The 25,122-nt window shown below is 38.7% G+C and overlaps 1 protein-coding gene and 2 pseudogenes across 1 annotated transcript in view; 1 reads left to right on the top strand and 2 right to left on the bottom strand.

Moving 5' to 3' along the window:
- The window catches only part of TANGO6 (transport and golgi organization 6 homolog), a 128,461-nt gene that overhangs the window by 70,432 nt on the left and 32,907 nt on the right, over nt 1–25,122 (top strand). Inside the window, exon 15 of the mRNA XM_016200727.2 lies at nt 2,375–2,515. Within this exon, the coding sequence (XP_016056213.2) occupies nt 2,375–2,515 (141 nt within the window). The remainder of the gene's footprint in view (nt 1–2,374; nt 2,516–25,122) is intronic.
- On the bottom strand, nt 13,697–14,109 carry LOC107527856 (large ribosomal subunit protein uL14 pseudogene; annotated as a pseudogene).
- Nucleotides 22,320–23,556, bottom strand: LOC107527857 (histone H3.3C-like; annotated as a pseudogene).

The raw sequence follows: 25,122 nt of genomic DNA, 5'->3' as shown, positions 1-25,122 counted from the left end.
TTGGGAGAAAATGGGCATAAATAACAGTAGGAGGGATTTTAGTAATGTATGTGCTTTAGAAAAGCTATATATAGATCAAAGTTTCATAAAGCAAATCCCATTTTCCGACTGATTTCAGTGATAAAGTAGCAACCTATATTCCCCCAAAGGAAACAAATTTACCAGGTTTTTTAGTTGGGAACTTCTGATGGAAATGTAGTCATGATAGCAACAGATGTATAATATGTACGGGGCCTTGTGACATAGCAGCTATACAACGTCTACCAGAATTGCAGGTACCAACCACCAATTCACTTTTCCTTTGGGGTTCTTTCAGAACTTGGAAGCTTTTCCCTTTCTCTCCCTTGGTAAACAATTCATGTATTCTTTTCTTAAGCCACAGACCTTTTTTCCTATGCTAAGGTGTTTCTAATTCCACAATGGATCTCTAAGAAGTTGTCCATTGTTTTACATAATTGAGCTAACTACAAATGCAGGGTCACATTTTGCCAACAGGGAAGCTATCTAATTCAGGTTTTGCCACAGCCTGAAACTCCCTTAAGAGCAGAGTTTCTGTTTGTATAAAACTGGAGGCCACATAAAGAGAGCTGTGGCTTAGGACCACCTGCAGAGACTTCCCAGGCTTTTCCCAAAGCAATGGAAAAGTAAGGGTGGGGAGAGCAGAAAAGGGGACAGGCAGACTGGTACAGCCCTCAGCAGGTGCTCCGCCTTTGTGTGCATCTTATTTATAAGAGGATGGAATCACAGCCTCTAACATAGAAAACAGCATGGAGACTTTGCCTGCAAGATTGTCAAGTTTAAACAGGGTAATGGTAAACTCGGGTAAAAAACAGTACAGGTTTCTCAAGCATTCATGTTACTCCTTCCCCATCTTCTCTTTTAGTTCCTGAAACATATATCAAGACTGTATCTTTGAACCTTTTTGTTCATTAATTCATTTAGCAAGTAGTTGTTGAGCGCCGGCTATGGGCTGGCACTCTTCCAGGCATTGAAGCCAGAGCTTGTTTTCACATTCTTAGGAGGGGAACAGTCAGTAAATAAACAATATATGTCAGGTAATATTAAGCGCCAAGAAGAAAAATGAAGCGGGCGAGAGGGATAAGGCAGAGGGGAAGTCAGTCTGCTCTAAGAACAGCAAGGAGTCCAGAGTTGCCGACAACAGGGAGCAAGGGAGAGTATGGTAAAAGGCGAGGCCAGAGAGAAAGCAAAGGCAGGCGGGGACTGGGAGCTACTCGTGCTCAGGGGAGAAGGGAAACCATTGAGGGATCTGGACAGAAGAATGATGGGGCTTGATTTAGGTTTTAACCAGAAATTTGCAGTTGCAGTTAAGGAATAGGGTAGAAGCAGGGAGACCATTTAGGAGATCATTGAAAAACACCAGGCCAGAGATAATGGACCATCATCCACGGTTGAGGCGGAGGTGGTGAGAAAATGTATCCATCCTGGATACATTTTGAAATTTGTATTTCCTTCCTTTGTTTGTTTGTTTTTCTTTTCTTTTTCCTTACTATTCTTTAGAAGTTATATAACCTTTCCTACCACCCATCCAACCCCAGTGATGGAATTTGTATTTATATGCTTTGAGAACGGGGGCTTTATTTCTGGTTCTGTCTTGGGTCATATCCCTCCTCCTCCTGACACCCTTCTCAAGTTTACTTGATATGGAGCTGGGCACAGATAATGATAACACTGTTGCAGTTTAGACATTTGGGAGGTACTGGCATGATGGGAGAAGGGGTCAGTAAGTCCTAGGAAGAGGGACTCAAGAGCAGGATCTTCCCTATTTCTGATCAGGGAACTCAGCCAGAAGCATATATCTACTAGTGACTATGCCCAGATGCTCTGAAGGTATTTCCTTATGGAAATTGCTCTTACTGTTGACAGTTTTACAGAGAGAACTCATACTGGAATGGAGACTCGCAGCAGAGACAGGAATCACTACTGTGCCTCAGGCTGATATATTGGCAGGAACAATAGTAGTCATAGAACCTTAAAGTCCCAAAATCAGGATTCCTAGAAGGCACTGAATCCAGTCTTCTCCTGCTATTGTGTGAATCCCTGTCTTGATTGTAGTGGTCTAGCCTCTGCTTCAAGAGTGTAATTCATAGATCATAGAATGTCATTGCTGGAAGTGATCTTAGAGATCATGCAGGGCTGGGACTAGAAGAATCGAGTCTGAGCTCCCAGGCCTATGGCTCCCAGGCCTATGTTCTTTCCACTCGCTATGTTGTCACTCCAAATAAAGGGCAGCCCTTGCTGAGGATCACAGAGGTGGGTTTAAATGTCTCTGTGTTCATCCTATCCCAGGCTGCCTGGATTTATTTGCCTTTCAGTCCTAAACAGTAATAAATTCTTTGTTTATTTTCAACACCAGGGATTGCCCTGCTCTCAGATGCGTACCCTGAGAAAATCTTGCTTGGCCTGTTGGCTCAGTATGAGAGCAGTAAGGACAAGCACACGCCGGAGACCAGAATGAAAGTCGGGGAAGTTCTAATGCGAATTGTGAGGGCTTTAGGTGAGTTTTCTTTTTCCATCCATCTGAAACAGGGTCGGGAAGCAGTCTGGCTTTGGAACACAGTCTGTATACCTGGAGGCTTGGTATGCTACCATGGTGAGGGCAGGGATGCTCCTACACATCTTGTAGTGCACAGGGCAGCCCCCTACAACAAAGAATGTTATCTGTCCCAAAATGTCAAGAAGGCCCCTTTGGATAGATCCTGTGCTAGAGCTTATGTGGGCCATTCTGTTTCTGCTTTAACATCAGTCAGATGTGTTAGTTAAATCCAGGACTGCCATGTACAGTTATTCAGGTTGTTCACAGTTGTGAAATCTCTTAAGAGGCATCATTGTATGAACGGCATGCTCTGGAGTTGTATAATAACCTGTGCAGTCATCCTGGTGGCCTTGCCACATCTATTACAGTTTAGATTGCCATCCCACTAGATAGAGTTTGAAAAGTTATTGATTCCTTTCTGTAATATATATACAAGTCCTTTTAGGTGTGGAAGCTTCTGCATATAGCTAATTTTATCTGTTTTATACCAATCTTACGAGCATAATTTTTTTAGTGAATAGCCTTTTCTGATACTATCTGCTAAATATGGGAGTATGTTCCTATTAGAGCCTGTGGCCACCTTTGAGGTGATTATATATGCCTCCTACACTTTTTTGGCCTTTTTTTTACATTTAATGGACCATAATATGAACTAATGTATATTTTTAAATCATCCCTTATATTTAGGCCTTCATGTCAATTTTTTTCAGAGGTGTAAGTTTAAAATCTATTTATAGACCTTGTTCCTCAATTATATCAGTAAGACAGACTAATTTTGGACAATTTGGAAAATATTAAAAATGTTTTTTAAAAACAAAGTAATCACTGATAGTCTCACCATTCAGAAGTAACCACTCTTTGTTTACATTTTGATGTTTCCTTTTTTCCTCAGTTATAATTATACTGTGTATATACTGCATTTTTTATTTAACATTATTTATAAGCACTTTTCCATGTCATTAAATATTTTTTGAAAATATATTTATTGGTTGTATTGTAATCAGTAATATGAATTTATTATCATAATATTTAATTATCTTCTAGAAAGCTATTACTGTTTAATTAGGTTGTTTCCAGTTCCTTTCTTTATAAGGAACTTTTAAAGGATTATGAGAAGTGTGTTATTGATTATTCTTACACACAAATCCTTTTGGTGAATATTTGATTCTTTCTTTAGGATTCATTCCTACAAGGGCAAAGTATATGCATGCTTTCAAGGCTCTTGATATTGAGTGCTAAATTGCTTTCCAGAAATGTGTACTCTTGTTAGCAGTGAATGAGACTACTAATTTCTCATACAGGAAAATATTCCATGGCTTCAGACCAGATTTCTAACCCTGACCAGCCATCTCTAAAATGTGTACCTTTGCTCCCAGAATGGGGTGGGTGGGTTGATGAAAGAAAGGAGGTGGTGAGGAGAGGGACTGATGGATGGAAGGGTGGATGCATGACTCATTGAACTCATTGTTGCTCTAGAAGAGCAACTCAGATCTGTTAGTGTCATAATGATGTATAAGAATAGCGCTTAATTGATTTTAAAGACAGAATGTAGTCTTCTAAATCAGCAAGCTCAAACAAGTTCCAGTTTACTCTAGATCAGAAGTTTCTGAAAACAAGAGCAGAAATAGAATGCCATATTCACGTTGAAGATATTCATCTGAAGAGTTTGCATTTAGTGGACTCTGTAGAAAAGATCAGGAATTAATTTTTGGAATGAGGAATGAGGGGAGAGAACTAAATCTCAGGTCTCTGGGAGTATGCCAGGGCAAGCAGAATGACAGCCAGCAACGCTGGGGCAAAGCAACATGTACTTCTGGGTTAGTAGGTGCCTTTTCGCAAATTATTCTATATTCCAGGAAAAGGGTGGATCCTAGGTTTAAGGGGGTATTTCTAACTCTTAAAACCTGTAAAACACCCTTACTTAGTGTGCTTTGTTAAATCTTTTCCATGTCACCAGCTTAATTTTTGTTTTAGTTTAGCAGTCACTTTGCCTCCTTACAGTTCAATCAAGCGATGATCAACCCATGATCCCATCTTGCTCCAGGATGAAGCCCGTAATCTGATTTTAGAAAACCTATAATATGCCCAGAGAAGAGCAAATTCAGCCCCAAATTATGTTCTGACAACCACCTTCTTTTAGCCAGTTGAAGAAAACAAAGGAAAATTAAATAATTGGGTTTGTCTAGCAGGCTGCTATGAGTTCCAATTGGCTTGATCTGGGAATTAAGACAAAAGGAGGAGCTTTAAAACAGCTACATAGCCCTGACTGGGTAGTGCAGTTGGTTAGAGCACTGTCCTGATATACCAAGGTTGCGGGTTCCATCCCTGATCAGAGCACATACAAGCATCAACTAATGAATGCAAAAATAAGTGGAACAGCAAATTGATGTTTCTTTCTCTCTCTAAAATCAATAATTTTAAAAACCAGCTAGTTAGTATTTTACAGTATGGATATACCTCAATTTACACCACTTATTCAACCATTCCTCTGTGAATGAACCTTCACTTTTTTCTGTTTTTGTCCTGGGATATACTTTATTTGTACTGCAATATAAATTTTCATGTATGTGTGCTAATAGAAATATATGCATATTTTGTATATATGTACACACTAAAGTACTGGAACCTTTATTTCTGTAAGTTTGATATTTGCCAAAGTGGAATCACTGGATCGAAGGCTGTTTATATTTTAAATTGCTTGTATACTGACAGATTACTTCCTAAAATTGTGGGTGAGATTGGGCTTATTGAACCCCTGCTGTGTCTGTTGCCAAACAGAGAAAAATATCTTTTAAAAATTGTGTTTTTCAAAGTGAATGGACTAAGAAAGTCTTCTTTTTATTTTGTTGTTTGTCTTGATTGCAATGGGGGGAAAAGTCTTGTTTTAAGAAATACAATAGTAATATATTTTGGTATCAATTACCTTATAAGAGTAGTCAAGGAATGACAAATCACCTTTAGAAATATCTTACTCAACAAAATTTATTTAAATGTGCAGCATTATAACCAATTACTTCAAGGGCATTCTAATTAAGTAGTTTCCAGAAATATTTTAACTTTTCATTTACTAATTTAAGTTTTACTTTATGGGCTTTTCTTTCATAATATATCTTTTGGTTCTCTTCTGTGTAATAAATAACCCCAGAACTTAATGGCTTGATACCACAAACATTTATTGGTTCAGAATTCTATAATATGGATGAGGCTTGGCAGGGACAACTCATCTCTGCTCCCCAAGGTGTTGTCTGGGCTCAGCTGGTGGTTTTTTAGATGCATGTGGTGTAGGCTGGGCTCACTCAGGAGGTTACATTCAGTTGGGGTCTTGACTGAGGCACCTCAGTGCTCCTCCATATGGCTTCTCTCTGTGCCTGCATGTGGATGCTCCTCATTTGGTTGTCTGGGCCAAATTTCTTTTCAGCATGGTGAATGGTTTCCCAGAGAACAAAGCAGAAGCTATGAGGCCTGTTAAGAGCTAAACCTGGAACTGGATTACTATGACTTCTGCCACATTCTGCTGGCAAAGGAAGTTCATAAAACCAGCCTAAATTCAAGGGGAAGAGAAGTAGCCTCTAATTCTTGGTAAGGTAGACAGCATTGTATTCAGGGATGGTGCGCTGGCAGGCATAGTTGCATATTAATTACCACACTACCAAAAGTAGTGCATGTTCACCACAAGTCTAACGATACAGAGGTTAATAAAGAAAAATCTAGTCTCTCCCAAATATTACACTTACTATTTTCACCTCCCAAGGCAAATAGTGATAATAGTTTGGTATATATTCTTTTATACCTTTCCCTGCACTCATATAAATATATGCAAAATATATGAGCTGCTGCTTTTCTCTTTTACAAAGACAGAATCTTAATATACTATTGCTATTACTCTTAACTATTATTACATATTGTTACATGCTTTCTTTGAAATCAACTTTACCAAGGTATAATTTACATAAAATAAAATGCTCCCATTTTAAGTGTACATTTCAGTAAGGTTTGATATAAATCCATGTAACCATCACTGTAATTAAAATATAGAACATCACCTCAAAAAGTTCCTTTGGGCCCAGACAATCTCCCATTCCACACTCCACCCCAGGCAAGCACTGATATGCTTTTTCTGTGACAATAGATTAGATTTGTCTTTTCTAATGTTTTATGTAAATGGAGTCATATAGTGTGCCCCTTTTGTGTTTGACTTCTTTTGCTCAGCATAATGTTTTTGAGATTCATCCATGTTGTTGTATATATCAGTTTTTCACTACTTTTGATTGCTAAGTAGTACCTAGGAGTGGAATTGCTGGCTCATACAGTAGGTGTATAAGAAACTGCCAAACTGCTTTCCAAAGTAGTTGTACCATTTTACATTATGGCCAACAATGTATGAGAGTTCCAGATGCTCCATCTTCTCACCAACACTTGGTACCAATAGTTTTTTTAAAAGTTTTTAGCCATTTTAATGGGTCTATAGTAGTATCTCATTGTGGTTTAAATTTGTGTTTCCCTGATGACTAATTATGCTGAGCACATGTCTTTTCATGTGCCATTTTCTATTCATGTATCTCTAGCATGAAGTAACTGTTCAGATCTTTTTCCGTTTTTTAATTGGATTATTTCTCTTCTTTTTATGGAGTTGTAAGAGTTCTTTATATGTAGTAGATACAAGTCTTTTGCCAGATATCTGTATTGCAAACATTTCCTCCAGTATTTTCTTAGCAATATCTTTTTAAGAGCAGGCATTAATGTGTTTTTTTTTTGTTAAAATAATAATCCCAATAATAATACCTACTTTATAGAGCTCTTGTGAGGCTTGCAGGAGTTATTAAATGTAAAGTGCCAGGTATGTAATAAGCAGGTATATAATAATAATATTACCTTTTATTACCTCAAGCTCTGGGTAGTAACTCTGCAATCACTGAAGCCTCAGGCCAACAGGGATTCTAGACAGTTAAGGGTAGAATTTCAACTACCTCAGGAAAATAGAAACTAAATCCAAACCAGGCTTTATGCATAAAGCTAGGGAGTAGGTTTGTACTACCCTGCACACACAAGAAAGAAAACTACAGTTACCACAGGAAGCAAGCTTTTCTCTTGGAAGATGAATAAAGACACACCCACCATCAGCCCCTGCTTACTGGTGACTGGGACTAATTCCTAGTAATTTCCCAAGGATGAAAGCCCCAGAAGTAAAATTGCTTCTGAATTGGGTCACCTGCAACATCAGTTTCTTCTTACTGAATTATTCCCATCTACATATAAACGTTACTTAATATATATTTTTAACAAATAAACAAAACATCTCTCTTATCCCCATTTCTTCTTCCAAATACAGTCCTAGTTCTCTGGTCTACACAGTAAAACTTCCCAAAATTTTGATACATTTTTACTTTCATTTAAAAATATTTTCTAATTTTGCTTAGGATCTCTTTTTCTACTGTGGATTACTTAGAAATGTGGTATTTGTTGTTTAAATTTCAAATATTTGTAGATTTTCCAGGTAACTTTCCATTATTGCTTTCTAATTTCTTTGTGGTCAGGGTACATACTATGTTCCATGAGCACGTGGAGGTGTGGTCTGTAAATATCAATTAGATCAACTTGGTTAGAGTATTTTAAACATCTGTTACTGTATGCATACACAGAATTTTTTCTTCTTGATGAATTGACCCTTCTATCCTTTTTTAAAAATTCATTGTTCCAAAGTCTACTTTTTGTGATGTTAATATAGCCATTCCAGCTTTCTTCAGATTAGTGTTTTCATAGTATATCTTTTTCTGTTATTTATCTCTTAATCTATATCTTTATATTTGAAGTGGATTTTTATAGACACCATATTATTGGGTCTTGCTTTTAAAAATTCAGTCTGACAATCTCTGTCTTTAATACTAGTCTTTTAAATAGTTTAGATTGTCTATTTTAAATAGTTTAAATTGTCTATATTTAATGTAATTTTAATATGATTGAATTTAAATCTACTATCTTACTATTTGTCTCATCTATTCTTTGTCCCCTTTTCCCTATTTCCCTTCTTTCTTTTGTATTGATTCTCAATCTCCACTTTTGGTTTATAAACTACACCTCTTTGCTTAATTTTCTAGTCCTCATTCTAGCACTCCAGTTGTGTATATGTATGTTACATTTTTTTCTTATTATCCTCAGGCTCTGTTCTTTTTTTCTTTTTTCTTTTTTCAATCTTTTTTCTCTCTCTTCAGATCGGACAGTTTCAATTGATCTGTCTTCAGGTTCATGGACTCTTTTCTCTGTCATCCTCAATTCTGCTATTTAGCCCATCCAGTGAATTTTTTATTTTCTATTTTATTCTATTTTATTTTATTTTTTTAATCCTCACCTGAGGATATTTTTTCCATTGCTTTTCAGAAAGAGTGGAAGGGGGAGAGAGAGAGAGACAGGAACATCGATGTGAGAGAGACACATTGATTGGCTTCCTCAACCGAGGTATGTGCCCTTGTCTGGAATCGAACCTGGGATCCTTCAGTCCAAGGGCCAACCCTCTAACCACTGAGCCAAACCAGCTAAGGCTGAATTTTTTATTTTAAATATTGTATTTTTCATTTCTAGAATTTCAAATTTTGTTCTTTTTCCCCCATTTAGTTCTTTTTATATTTTCTTCTTCTTTGTTGAGATTTCCTAGTTTTTTATTCATTAAAAGTATATTTTATTATACCGTATGATTTCCTTATATGTGGAATCTAAAGAACAAAATAAATGAACAAACAAGATAAACAGACTTACAGATACAGAGAACAGACTGGTGGTGGCCCAAGGAGGGGTTAGGAGGTTGGGTGAAAAAGGTTAAGGGATTAAGAATTACTAATTGGGCCCAACTGGGTGTGGCTCAGTGGTTGAGCATTGACCTATGATCCAGGAGATCACAGTTCAATTCCTGGTCAGGGCACATGCCTGGGTTGCGGGCTCTGTCCCCAATGTGGGCCGTGTAGGAGACAGCTGATCAATGACTCTCTCATTATTGATGTTTCTATCTCTCTCTCTCCCTCTTCCTTCCTCTCTCTGAAATGAATAAGACATATTTTTAAAAAGAATTACTAATTGATAGTGACAAAATAGTCATGGGGATATAAAGTAAAGTATGGGGAATATAGTCATTAATATTGTAATAACTACTCATGGTGCCAGGTGGGTACTTGAAATATTGGGGGAAACACTTTGTAAAGTTTAATTGTCTAACTGTTATGCTATGCACCCAAAACTAACACAAAATAATAATGAAAGTACCCTGTAATAAAAAAAACAACTATATTTTCATATATCTCATTGAGCATATTTATAATAGCTGCCTTAAAATCCATGTCTCATAATTAAAATGTCTTTGTCATTTCAGCCTTGGCCTCTGTTGACTATCTTTCTCCTTGAAAATGGTGATTTTTTTTTTTATTATAAGCAATTTAGGATTATGTCCTGGGCATTATGAATATTATGTCGGGGGAACTGCGGATTCTGTTATAGTCCTCTAAACACTGCTGAATGTTTGTCTCTGAGGGTTTTGTGTGTGTGTGTGTGTGTTTGCTTAATCCCTTTACCTTGTTTACGCAGCTGTTGAATTTTTGTGTTAGCAGGCAATTAACTGCACTTTGTCTTGCCTACAGTGGGAAGAGCTCAGATCTCAGTTCAGTTCTTTTAGCCTTAGCTGCAAACTGCTTTGAATCTGGTCTACACATGCTGAATTTCAGCACATTTCCTGAGATCCACGAGAGGCAGTGGGAGACCGTACTTACCCACTGAATCCTTATGTTACTCATAATCTTTCTCTTGCTTGTTTGCTGCTTTAGGAGTAAATAAAATTGAAAGAAAATAAATCATGATTCTCATCCATCTTCAAACTCAGACCAGGTTCCATGGCCTGGCTTAGCTCAAGAAGCCAAGATCATAAAGAGCCACATGTGCTGTGTTAAGGGTTTTGGATTTATGTTGGCTTTGAATGGAAGCTGTTGAAAAATTTTAAGGAGGGAAGAATTAATCATAATTACATTTTAGCAAAATGACTTTGGCTGCTCTGTGAAGGATGAGAGTGGGACAAGACTAGAAGCAGGGAGATCTGTTAGGATGTTGCTGGGGCAATCTGGATCTGCGCAAGAAATGATGGTAGATATCGAACAAGGGTTTTACATGTGAGAAAGAAGGAAAAGGATATCTTGGTAGGAAAGAGAGCATCAGAACAGAACAAAAGTGGGCTGTTTGTGGCATAAATGGAGAATTGAGACTTGACCTGTCTCCCTCTACCAAGTTGTGTTGGGTGCCTTAGGGAAGTAAGGCTAGATATACAGGGTGGGGCATACCACAGAGAGCCTTGAAGGCTGGGCAGAGGAGTTGGGACTTGATGTGATGGGAGTTTGGGAATCACTATAGATTCTTAAGAGAGAAAGCAACATGATGAGAGATGTGTAGGAGTGATTGGCAGGAGCATGAAAGATGGATGAAGAAAGGAGAGCCTGGAGCCAGAGAGATAGCTAGGAGGCTGTTGTGGTATTACATGGCACAAAGAGATGAGGGCTTTGATTAGAGGGATGTCTGTGAGAATGGTGAGAAAGTAGATATTATAGACAATTTAGAGACTGTCACCTTTTTTTTTACATGTAGAGATGGAGATAGAGTTATAATTCACCCAGGCACTGTTATTCTCGTAGAATTGTTGAGAGGCTGAAATCAAAATCACAAATATTTGAGCATCATTATAGAGATATGTTTACCACTATATTAACTCTTGTAGTAGGGTTGCCGGATACCAAAGTGGAGAGATGGGATAACCTAGAGTGTTAGCCATTGGTCAGTCAGGTAAATAAGTTGACGTATAGCCTTAATCTCTGAATACATTTTACCTTTCTCAATCAGAGAGAGGTACGTACTGTATCCCTGGAGTCATAACCTCATAAGTTTAGAGCTTGACTCACATTTAATAACTATGGACAGGTTACATAACTTCTCTGTTACTTATCTGTAAAATGGGGTAATTATAATAACTACCTGATTGGGTTGTTATGAAATTAAAAAGATAATATATGTGAAGTGTTCAGAACCAGCAGCTCTCATGGTAAGGGGTGAACACATATTGGTTGCTCTTACTATTTTCGGGTTGTGATTTTTGAGTGAGTACATTGTATTCCTTTATTCTCCTAAGGCAAAAACCAACCCGGAGTAAGTAGCCCTCCATATGAGTACATGTCCTATTCCAGAATACAAGTCGTATGATCACTCTTTGTTAATCACTTTATATGCATGTTCACATAATCCTTGAAACCGTCCTACAAGCTGATTCCTATTATTATTACCATTTTATATAAAAGGTAACATTCAGAGAAGTTAGTGAGTCCCCAGGGTCACACTGTCAGTCTGTGCTGGATCAGGGACTGAGAACCAGATCTTTGTGATTGCAAAGATGGTTTGGCCCTGGCCAGGTGGCTGAGTTGGTTGTAGCATCGTTCCATACATCAAAAGGTTGCAGGTTTGATTCCTGGTCAGGGCACATACCTAGGTTGCGGGTTCAATCCCCAGTTGGGGCACGTATGGGAGACAACAGATCAATGTTTCTCTCACATCGATATTTCTCTCTCTCTTCCTCTCTCCCTTCCTCTGTCTACAGATCAATAAAAACATGTCCTCAGGTGAGGATGGTTAAATAAATAAATAAATAAATAAATAAATAAATAAATAAATAAATAGTTTGCTTTAACCAAACTTACCATTTAGTTGATTGGAGATTGTAAAAACCAAATTATACAACAAAATTAGAAAATCAGCTGCCTGGTATTGGCATGAACTCTTAGTGGCAGAATGTATGTTGGTGACTGCAGTAGCAACAGAGAATTAATTTCTATAACAAAACAACAAAAAAATCATAAAGCTTTTACTTTTGGAAATAGCAGGGGTCGACCATCCAGCCTGCTACCTGTGCTTGGGCAGCCTATGAACAAAATATGATTTTCACATTTTTAAATAATTGGGGGCAGGGAAGAAGCATAATCTTTTGTGACATGGGAAAATGATATGAAATACAAATTTCAGTGTCCATAAATAAAGTTTTATTGAAACAGTCACACTTATTTGTTTTCATATTTTCTATGTCTGCTTTTGTACTACAAGAGCAATGATGAATAGTTACAACAGAATTTGTATGGCTCTCAAAGCCAAAAGTCTTTACTGTTTGGTTCTTTACAGAAAAAGTCTGCTGACCCCTATTCCAAGGTAAACATTATCCAAGTATTTATATGTTTTTTTAACAGCACCTTCGCTGCTTGCTTTTTAAGAGAGCTCCTTTGGAAGGTACTCATCTTTCCAAATCATTCTCGTGTCCTCTTTCCCCCAAATCAATCATTGTATCCTACTTTAAATAGCAGAAACCTTACTTTCTATAATTTGATCTCTTTTAATAGATTTGAGTAGATACTGCATTTCTTTTCTGAACATGACCAGCTGCAAGAATCATTGACTTAGGAGATACAAGATGACATTGGCAAAGGGTCCTTTCTTTAAAGATAACAACATAATTATACTTGAATGTTTCAGCATTTTATTTTGCTGTTATTTTTATTTTCAGTGTCTTCATACTTTTGTCTTCTCATTTCACTCCCTTATTCCAATTTAGAGTAAATTACAACATTCATTTGGGTACTTCAGTGTGTATGTGAAAGGACACAGGACCGTGAAGCATCTGATTTTCTCTTTTTTTGCAAGTTTTGAAACAGAGCTTGCATTTATTTTGACTTACGGACTTGCAAGAGAGTAAACCGACAATCTAACTGAAATATAATTTCTTCCAAAGAAACTGTAACGTTATTTTCCTGTTGCTGGACCTGATGTAGTAGAGATTGATTTCAAAGCACTTGAGGGATGTTGTGCTAACGATTTAAACATGAAGTTATATTCTCAGGCCACAAGCTTCTTGATTGGTGTTTGTCAATATTATGAGGCCAACTAACTCTTGAACATGCTTTAACAAGTTTGAACATTCATGTAGCAAATTAAATTAATTAAGTCACTGGAATGATTTTAATACTTTCATCATTACAAAATTGTCTCCTTCATTTAAAATATCCACATCTTTTTCTCTCATCTTTTTTTTTTGAGGAAATAATTTTTAATGGTTTTTTTCTTTACAAATACACCAGAGAATCATGCAATGCTGCCACAAGTCCTGGGCCACAAATCTGCACACTCCTTGGCAACTGGTCCTATGAAGGCAGAACCTTTCATCTAGCCTTTATTGTTTACTGTGACCCCCGCATTATCTTCAAAATAAAGAAATTTGCCATCTTTTCTTTGGTATGACTTTCGTTGTCGGATTACCACCGCTGGATGTCCCTTCTTTCTGAGCTCCGGTTTGCCTTTTTAGGCTGTGGCCATCACCATGTCACCCATACCTACAGCAGGAAATCTGTTCAGTCGTCCCGTGGCCCCCTTTACAAGATGATATACAGATCTTTGGCTCCTGTGTTGCCAACGCAGTTGATCACGGCTCCTACGGGAAGACCCAGGGAAATCCGAAACTTCACCCTGGAGGACCCACCACATCCTGGCTTAGACATCTTGAATGCTGGAAAGGGAAAGTTTTCTTTCATCTTTTAAAATAACTTGCCAGAAACCTGGAACTTTTCCTTCCTTGTGATCACATTTCTGGGCTTTCTTTTGTTAATTCTATCCTCCAAGAAAATTCCATCATGTTTCTGAAGCTTTTTACTGTCTCAAGCACACTTTTCAGGAGAACTAATCTATCTTGTCAGTAACTCATCGGGGTAGAGTCAGTTATTGCAGATTTTCCTTGTAGGGTAACTTTGTGTAAACTGGAAAGTTTATATGTCGATTAAACCAATCTTCGAGTTCAGTGGGCCGTTGAGATGGGATGAGTAACCTGGTTAATGCATAACTATAGAAGTCTTGGCATCTCCTGTTTCAAACTGTTGGTTTCTGAGCCTTTAGTTCATGGAGTTGCCAAAAATGCTTTGTTGCCACAAAACATTTCCTATACATCGTTTTACTTTGTCCAAAGATATTTATCTATAGTTCTTATTTGCACATCACTCTGTTATTTGAAGGCACGGAAGGAAAACTTATGCATAAGTTAAAGTGTAAAATAGGAACTCTGCCTCTCCTTTCAGAGCCCCTCACCTTACCTCGCATTTCCTCTCCCCTCCCATTTAAAATTCCCCTCTACAGGTCCTTACTCAGGCTTGACCATCGCTAGCAAGTAATCAAGTTTCAGAAATTATATCACCCTCAGATCTTTCTCATTCCTTTCTAGCTCGTAAAAAGGAGATAGCAGGTATATTAATACTAAGAGGTTGGTGGCAGCCTTCTGGTGTGCTGTCCTCAGGATGATTTTACATTTTTAATTGGAGGCTATTTAGCCCAAAGAAATAAAATCCTAATGATTAAATAGACTCTGAGGCAATACAATTTGCTAATAGAAGAAATATTGCGGGGCAAGAAGGTTTCTCTGCCTCTTTAAAACATACCTGGTAGGCCACTTTCACTAACGGTAGTCTCACTAACAAGTTTGTTTTGTTTTTGTTTAATAACTTGTCCCACAGGGATCTTCCCATGGTTACATCTCCACCAGTCCGTCTATATACAATTTGCATCTAAAATGTGGTCTGTGTGATGAGTTACAATGCAACCACAACCAGGAAAGGGAGGGCTGAGAGCCCCTGAAATCTTTGCTAACCTACTCATAGTTCAGGGTCACCTCTTGGTTACATTGCCATAAAAAGGAAAACAGTATGAATGTAAAACCAAACCAGCAGGTCAACCATGAGCCTTAGGGAGAAAAGTGGGTCCTGACATGTAGGCAGCAGTAGGGGGAAATCTATCCAGGGACTACCCAGCATTCTTGCCCAGTGACTACAGCGACCTGCCTCCTGGCAAGCCCCATCAAGCCCCATTGGCCCCAGCACTCTGCAATACCCTAATGTGTGCATCTACTATAGGGGTTCAGCAGCTTTCCCAAGGCCTTTATCAGTCATTTCCTGTTAGGAAATCGGAAGTGTTCAGCTCTTCCAACTTTGAAAATGGTAAAGAAGAGGGGAACTTCTGCATTCTCTTCAGGCTAGAATTAATAGGATTTCAGCCCTTAAACAAGACAATTAAGTAACAATTCCGGTGCTTGCCCATGGACCAGAGGAACCTGCTCCCATTGTGCCCTATTGCTCACACACTGATTGAAGACATGGCACTGGCTTCTTTTCCACCCATGCCTTACAAGGTTAAACAGAGAAAGACCATGAACTATCAGAGATGTGGGGGAGTCAGTTGGCCACTTTTATGTCCTCTGTTTTAGAATGGAAGTTCCTGTTGATCTTAATGGAGAGCCAACTATGTGTCCTGGTGGCATTAGAAAGAGCCCTCTACGTGGGAGACAAAATCCCGGTCTTGAAAACATGTCTATCTTTCAGTAGCTGTGTGACCTGGGATTGGCCTCTTTTAAATTTTCCTTTCCTTATTTATAATACAGAGTTAATATTTTCTTCTACTTACCTTACATTCTTGTGCGGCTCAAATAAGATAATAGGCACACAAGTGCTTTGCAGATGAAGAGGCTTACAAATGCACATAGTGTTGCTTTATTGCACAGCATTTTATGTCTGAGCTGTACTGTAGCTGCAGTTTTATCTTAACTAAAACCTGTCCCCTGTTCGTAAAGGGCTGTGTAGAGAAGGGAAACCAAAATCAGAAAAGAGATGATTTGCCCAGAGCTACAGGGGAAATTTGAGGCTGAAAAGTAATTACAGTTAGTAGATTATAATTTACCTGTGAATATTTAATGACAAATTTCATCAGAAATTAATTGCATTAAATTATTTAGTTCTCTCAATGTTTTTTGGAGAGGAAATCCTGCCTGTCAGGACCTGCCATGTCAATCTAATTTCTTTCTGACATCAACAGCAATTATAATCTCTGTTGACTCTGGTCCACACATGTGACAGTAGCTTAAATTCATGAAACGTTACAAGAAACGAGTCATTCTACTGTATTTCTTTCAGCAGTGAAATAGAGTTCTGGCCCCTGAAATTGAGGAAAAATGAACAGATGTTAGCAAGGACATAAAAGGGTACACGAACAGAGCTAGGTCTGTATTTCGTCTCCTATTTCCTTATGGACTGGATCAGCAGGGATATTTCTGTGAGGGCATGTGGCTCTCCATGTTACCCCTAGGAATCTATCACTTCAGTTCCCAAATAAGTGAGAACCCAAGTTGGGAGGAAAAGTAGTTCCTCTGGATCCCTTTTTTCATTGATTTAGTGAAGTTAGGTGTGTATTGTGTCATCATTTAATCTTTTTCCACCTTTGCCCTTTTTTCTCCCCAATATATCTAATATCAAAACTGAAAGTACAGAAAGTACCGCCTTGGAGAAAGGAAGAGCATACTTGAACTGGTTAGACTGCAGAGGGGATTCTTTTAAGAGACTTTCAAATTACACTAATGTATAGATACATTTGAAAACCAAAGCAAGAGAAGTTAATTCAGAGGGTTTTTTAAAATGTTACCCATTAAACTACCAGCTCTGAAGTAGCAAGACTGAAATTTTTTGGCATCATTTTTACTGACAAATAAGGAAGCAAAGAGCTGGCAGAAGTAATGCCATTCACAAAGCAGAGGGAAAGCGCTGGGTTCCGCGTGACTGGTGGTCAAGGGCACAACCCCATTCCTGTAATGGGCATATCACCAAAGAATCCGGATGTTGAGGGCAGCAGCCATTGTGAATGGTCTGTGAGATTTGTCCCTGAGCCTTTGGTGTCTGAGCTTTTGGAAGTCAGAGGGGCTGTTTACACACACATGCCTCTTCTCTTCTTATGAGAAGATTTTTATATGTTTCTTTTTCCCGTTCCCTTGTAAAATAGGTTCTTCAATCCTCCTACTCCTCCCACTTTCAAAACTTACTTTAAAAAAAGACAGCTTTATTGAGATAAAATTCATGCACCATACAATTCACCCATTTATGATGTGCAATTCAGTTCCTTTTTGTATGTTCATAGGACATTTGTATCATGCCAAAAGAAACCTAATACTCATTACAAGTCAAACAATCACTAATCTATATTTTTCTCTTTAAAGATTTACTTATTTTGGGCATTACTTATAAGTGAAATTATACATAAGATGTGGTTTTGTGGGTGGTTCTTTTTTTTTTTTTTTTTTTTTTTTTACAAAGAAAAGTTTATTTAGAAAGTCATAGAGATAGAAGAAATGAGCCATGGAAGAAGTGAGCTAGCTGAGCTGTGTGGGCTCAGGAAACAAGTTACAGAGGCAGAGGAAGGGCCCTTGGAGTTTAGGAGAAAGAGAGGCAAGGAAAGTGGGCCTGGGGCAAGGGTGCAGGAAAAGGTATGGGCGTGCTCTAGAGAGACTGCATGTGGGTTGTTTGTTTGTTTTTTAGTGACTGGCTTCTTTCACTTAACATAATGTTTTCAAAGTTCATCTGTGTTGCAGCATGTATCAGTACCTCATTTCTTTTTATTTCCAAGTAATATCCCATTGTATAGCTCTACCACATTTTTAAATTAGTTATACCAGGTGACTGGAACAAAGGGTGTGCTGCTAGATCAATATGAGCAGAAACAGGCAGGGTCAAGTCACAGAGGGCGTGAAGTAAGGACTCGAACAATGGGAAACTGAAAATGCAAAATGGTGTGGCCACCTTTGCAGCCAGTTTGGCAGCTTCATACAAAACTAAACATACTCCTACAATATTACCCAGCAATCATGCTCTTTAGTATTTACCTGAATGAGTTGAAAACTTATATCTGTACATGTAGCTCTATTCATAATTGCTGAAACTTGGAAGCAACGAAGATGTCCTTCAGTAGGTGAATGGAGAAATAGATTGTGGTATATCCAGACAACAGAACATTTTTCAACACACAAATGAGCTATCCAGCCATGAAAAGACATGAAAAAACCTTAAATGTGTATTATGAAATGAAAAGAACCAATCTGAAAAGTCTGCATACAATATGATTCCAACTATAGTTGGCGACACGAGTTTGAATTGCTTGGGTCCACAGATTTTTTTCTATAAATACTGTAATTGTATATTCCTTATGATTTTCTTAATAACATTTTCTTTTCTCTAGCATACTGTGTTGTAAGAATACAATATGTGATACATATAACATGCAATATATGTGTTAATCAACTGTTTACATTATTGGTAAGGCTTCTGATCAACAGTAGGCTATTAGTAAAGTTTTGGGGGAGTCAAAATTTATATGCAGATTTTCAGCTGTGTGGGGGTTGGGGGGAGTCCATGCCCCTAACCCCCGCAGTGTTCACAGGTCAACTGTATATGACATTCTGGAGACAATAAGATAAGTGGTTGCCAGGGGCAGCTGGGAGGGAGGGATGAACAGGCAGAGCACGGAGGATTTTTAGGGCAGTGAAACTATTCTGTCTGATACTATAAAGGTGGGTGCATGTCCTTGTTCATTTGTCAACCCATACAATGTACAACGCCGGAGTGAACCTTAAGGTAAACTATGGGCTTCAGGTGATGATGTGTCAGTGCAGGTTCAGCAGTTGAAACATATGTAGACTCTGGTCCAGGATGTTGCTAGTGGGAGACTTGGGGGCAAGGGAGGGGACAGGAGATACATGGGCACTCTTTATTTTCTGCTCAGTTTTTCTGTGAACCTAAAATTGCTCTAAAAACTGACGTCTATTAAAAAAATGCAGCAATTTCCCATTGTTCAAATCCTTAACTTCACACTCTCTATGATTTGACCCTGAGTATTTCTGATCATTTCACCTCTGAAAGCACCCTTGGTTACAGTAACGTAGTCTAGATGGTTTCTGAATATGCCGTCTGTTCTGTTTTGTTCTCTCTGCCTGACCACCACCTTGCCTCTACGACTCATCCTTCAAAACTCGATTTAGGTGCCACCTCCTCTGTGAAGTCTTCCCCAAAGAGAATAATGTCACCTGCCCTATAGCTCTCATGCTTGGTACCTCTAGCTTCCCAGAAGCAAGGACAGAATCTCCTCCATCTCTAAATCTCTAGTGCCCCACGGAGTCCCTTGCACATTAAATGTTTTCATTAAATTGGTGAGGTGGAAGGGCATTTCTCAAACCAAGTCTGGAGATTAAATTCTGATATGTATCAGGGGTCTGGGAATTCTCTAAAAGAGTTCTTTAATGTTGTGTTCTGATTTTAATGATAATTCTGAATCACTTGAACCCACATTATAATCACATTGCACTGCCCAACTTCAGTGCCCATGTTTGTGTTTGAGAAACGTTGGACTAAAACATAACTCAGGATGTATGTTAACTTCTGATTACAGAGGAGTGCTGGCTGTAAGTGATCATTCGATCTTTGGAAAATGGAATTGGCTTTACCAAGCAGCACCCCAACCAGCTGGATAGGATACTTCTTAGTTACTACCTGTGGGCAGGTAGAAGAGAGTAGCTGGGAATGGTTTTATCTGTGTTCACGTCTGTGTCTCAAAAAAAAAAAGGAGGGAAGGGAGGGAAGAAAGAAGAAATAGACGGGCCCCCAGACATTAATAATAGAGGTTTGAAAGGAGGGTGTAAAGATTTGGCCAAGGGTGGAAGTGTCTTTCTCACTCAATTTTTCTAGATTTCATTTTTATGACCTATTTCAGTGAACTAGGGGAAAGGTTGAGCCCTTAAAGTCTGCAGGTCCTTGACTCCAAAAGTTATTGTGTTAATTCAGATTTGATGATGCCTTTTTACTAAGTAAGTCATCTCAGATCTTTTATGGAAGAAGATGGTATCTGCTAAATGAGTTTATCAATCTAGACTTCAGAGTACCATTGAAAAACTTGATAAAAATCTTCCAAATCCTAATTTATTAAAAGAATCTTATCACATACAGAATAATTGATAAAAGCAAGTCAGGCAGGTTAAAAAAATTTCAGCTCCCTCTTTCACTATGCACTTGACTTTTGACCTTCCAAAGCAACTCATTTTTATCAAGTTTGTTCAAACAAATCTAGATCCTTCACTTGCTTCCTTGAACACACAACTGTTTGCTTCTCAGGAAGGCTGACTATTGCTGACATTGTGACAAGAATATGAAGATGCCAATAGCCAGGTGTTGTCATTATCACTGCACAAAGTAGAAGTCATTAATGCTGAACTAAGTTAAACACCTCTGACTAGCATCTACTTGAGTCAAGTTTCTAAAAGTGGGCTTGTATTTACTGTGTTCGTTTCCCTGAAGGTGTTTAGAAATGCTGCGGAAAAGATGGTGGCTTCTCTAACTTTAGTTCCCTGGGTATCTCTTAGTCTACATGTTGTAGCCTGTGGTGGTTAATTTCTGAAAATGGAGGTGAGGGAATTCAGAAAGCAATAACATTCTTTGTAAAAGCCATATAACATGCATATTTTTAAGGAGACAACTCAAGAGGATGGTAATGAATGTTTGCCCTTGTCAGGGGTCAAGTGTGTGCCATCTTTCAGACAAAAAGTGAATTAGGATCTTGGAATCTTGTGGTTCAAGTAAATTTAACTGAAACAATAATACCATTTCATCTGGATAAAGAAGAAAAAAAAGAAAAAGAACCCCCCCCCCAAAAAAACAACAACAACAACAAACCAACAAGAAACCAAAGCCAGGAGTGGATGGGATAATTGAGGTTTGGTTGCTTAATCAGAAACTAAGGAATAGTTGTGCGTGTTCTGGAGCTGTGGTTTTAGTTCGTAATGAGCTAGATTAGTCAATAGTTGCGAAATATACTCAGCATATAGCTCTCTTCACATGAGCTACTACTGTAAATAGTTACCTTTTTAAAATTTTATTTATCTTTATTGTTGAAAGTATTACAAATGTCCCCTTTTTTCCCCATTGACCCCTTCCACCCTGCACCCTCGCCCCACCCCAGGCCTTCCCCACATTATTGTCTATGTCCATGGGTTAAGCATTTATGCATATAAATTCTTTGGTTGATTTCTCTCCACCCACCCACCCACTCCCACCTTCCTTCCAAGATTCGTCAATCTGTTCCATGCTTCTATGTCTCTGGATCTATTTTGTTCATCAGTTTATTATGTTCTTTATATTCCACATATAAGTGAGATCATGTGATGTTTGTCTTTCTCTGCCTGGCTTAGTTTGCTTAGGGTAATACTCTCCAGGTCCATTCCTACTGTCCCAAAGGGTACGAGATCCTTCTCCTTTACAACTGCATAGTAGTCCATGGTGTAAATGTCCCACAGCTTTTTTATCCACTCATCTACTGATGGGCACTTGGGCTGTTTCCAGATCTTAGTTATTGTAAATTGCGCTGCTATGAACATAGGGGTGCATATATTCTTTCTGATTAGTGTTTCAGGATTCTTAGGATATATTCCTAGAAGTGGGATCACTGGGTCAAAAGGCAGTTCCATTTTTAATTTTTTGAGGAGCTTCCATATACCATTTAGTTGCCATTAATAAGAAATTTACTTGTTTTTTTAAAAAATCCAAATGCTGGCATTGTCTAGAAAAATTTAACAGGTTTATTTTTATATTGTTATAAAGTTGAACTGCTGAAACTTGTCCACTGAAACATTTTGACTTGCTTTAATGCTTTATGTTCCCACATTTATTTTGAAAAAATTCACACACAAATGAAAATGGAAAAACTGCCAATACCTGATTTCTGTCCCCTATTTTCAATGTGCAACCATATACTTAGGTACCTTTTGATCCCATGGGGAAAAAGAAATCTAACCTTCAGAACTACCAATAACAGGAAGAAGAGAAATTTCTTTAAAAAAGAAAAATCCCATTGTAGTGGATTTTTAAGCACGTTCTCCATGTATGCAGTGTGCTAGCTGGATGTCTTTTGGCATAATTGTTACACATTTGGCATGGAGAGCACACAGGTTGGTGTCTTCAAAAAGGCCAACCAGATAGGTCTCACTTACCTCCTACAAAGCACCAGTAGCTGCACTCTGGAAGGCAAATCAGTTTTGAAGTCCTAAGCAATTTCTCGCACCAGATGCTGGAAGGGGAGTTTGCGAATCAGAAGTTCAGTGGACTTCTGATGACGTCTAATTTCACCAAGTGCCATGGTACCAGGCCTGTAACGATGAGGTTTCTTCACCCCTCCAGTAGAGGGCACACTCTTGTGAGTGGCATTGGTAGCCAGTTGCTTCCTGGCTGCTTTACCACCAGTCAATTTGCGGGCAGTCTGCTTCGTATGAGCCTTAGGACAGAGACCTCTTTACTTACCTCCCCTTCTCCTTCTGCTGGGGCTCGGCGAGCTGGAGGTGGCATAGGCGTTTAGAGAGTGACGGCCGCTGCAAACACAATTAGTTACCTTTTTTTAATAGGTTGGCAAATGGGAAAGTCATGTATATATATATGTATATATACACACACACATATATGGATGGATGGGTGTATATGTGTATATATATATATGCTGATATTATAAGTTATACTATGTACCAGACTATTATCCCAATTAAAATGGTAATTAGAAGAAAAAAAATTATTGGGTTTAAGTTTTTCTTTTGTTATATGTTAGTTATGAAACTGACTTTTGAAGCCTTTAAAAAACATATGGTGTCTTAAATTACTTTGTTTTAGCAAATCCAACTTTTCAGGCTTTGTACTGATAGACATAGAACTCTACAATTTTGAACAACATTCCAGTTTTTATATTATATCAGATAAATTTTTTTAGCTGCAGGTACAGAAATTTCCAACTCAGCTGACTTAAATAATAGGGAATAAATCATTGCACACAACAAAAAGTCCAGGACCAGTTAATTCTTTGTCTCCGTGACACCATTCAAGACCCAAATTCTTTTCGCCTTTCTGCTCTGCCAACCTCCACTGTTTGGCCTCATCCTCTGGTCCCTCATGGTTTCAAGTTGGCCATAGCGACTCTAAGGTGTCATATCTTTAATTTAGTCAGATGGAAAATGTTTTCTTAGAGTCTTCCAGAAGATTTTTCTTCACACCTTATTGTCCAGACAGAGTCACATGCACATACCTAAGCCATTTAAGGCAAGGGGATATGTCTACCATGATTCACTTAGATCAGTGAAGACCTTGGCCTGAATCACATGGGTGGTGGTTAGGGCCCGAAGGAAGATGGATACTTCAACAAAATTGGAGTGCTATTTTCAAGAAAGAATGGGAGATTGCCAATGAGATGTACACAACAAAATTTGACATATAGGGATCTCTAAAGCTCAAATTAAAAACCCTTTATGGCCCTGGCCGGTGTGGTTCAGTGGTTAGAGCATTGGCCTGGGCACTGAACAGTCTCAGGTTTGATCCCCAGTCAAGGCACATTCCTGGGTTGCAGGTTCAATCCCCAGCCCCGTCGGGGCAGGTGTGGGAGGCAGCCAATCAATGTGTCTCTCTCACATTGATGTTTCTCTCTCCCCCTCCTTCCCTTCCACACACTCTAAAAAAATCAAAGGAAAAAATATCCTCTGGTGAGGATTAACAACAACAAAAAAAACCCTTTTTTGTAGGATCTTTAAATTCTATGCCTGTGTCAAATTGCAGTCCTGGAAGCTTTATTCTCACTACATGCATTCATTTTGTTCTATATAGAAACCTGGTCAGGGCCAACCCCCAACCTGGAGACTAGGATCCAGTACAGTCTTGAGAAATGGGGAGGGTGGCGTAGTCAGAGGCCAGCAGAGCCCCCAGGAATTGGAGGCAGAGCTGTAATCCCCAAAGAACAGATTTGAGCAAAGGTATGACAAATGTAGGCTGTATATGTGAGGTCTAGGAGATCAGGTTGCAGAGAGCATGATGTCAGGGCTCTTTGAGAAATGCAGAGTGGATGCAGCCAGTGTTCCAGCTCTTCTGGTCCAATACCTGGAAAACAGGGTCGCAAGTGGCCCAGAACCAGCTGACTGGGATTTTGAGATGTTCACCTTCCCACTGGCTCCTTTGGTTCTTAGATACACTTGGGGATAGTGTTGTTAGGACCTGAAGTTAAATGGATGCTCATTTGGAAAGTAGTAACAAAGCTCGGGCAGGGCAAGAATGACATAAATTGTGATTTCATGCCCTGACCAGTTTTTCTCAGTGGTTAGAGCCCCAGCCCACAGACTGAAGGGTCCCAGGTTCGATTTCAGCCAAAAGCATGTACCTTGGTTGCAGTCTTGATCCCTGGCCCTGGTCAGGGCGTGTGCAAGAGGTAACCAATCGATGTGTCTCTCTCACATCAATGTTTCTCTCTCTCTCCTCCCTCCCTCCCTCCCTCTCTATTTCTCCTTTCCACTCTCTCTGAAAGACAATGGGAAAAAATATCCTTGGATGAGGATTTTAAAAAAACTGTGATTTCATTTATGTAATGATATGCTCTTTTCTTTTGTGGTGGGTCAGTATAAGAAACAGCCATATGATTTCTACATTGAATGTAAAACTTTTGTCGTCCATTCTGCTCTTCACTTTTCCCCCAGTTCTCACATGACTTCAGATCTTCTCCTCTGAGAACTTTTCCCTGAGCCCTCACCCATGGCTCTCAATCCCTCCCCCAACCCCTACCTTCCTTCTTTTCCAGCAGCCCTTATTGCTGCTGGAAGATATATTTACTGTATTGTTTTTCTTCCCGATTAGAAGTAGGCTTCA

Source organism: Miniopterus natalensis, chromosome 18, assembly GCF_054644295.1.
Source record: "Miniopterus natalensis isolate mMinNat1 chromosome 18, mMinNat1.hap1, whole genome shotgun sequence".
NCBI classification, from domain to species: Eukaryota; Metazoa; Chordata; class Mammalia; order Chiroptera; family Miniopteridae; genus Miniopterus; species Miniopterus natalensis.
Note: the sequence above shows the minus strand (reverse complement) of the source record. Positions and strands in the feature narration are given on the sequence as shown.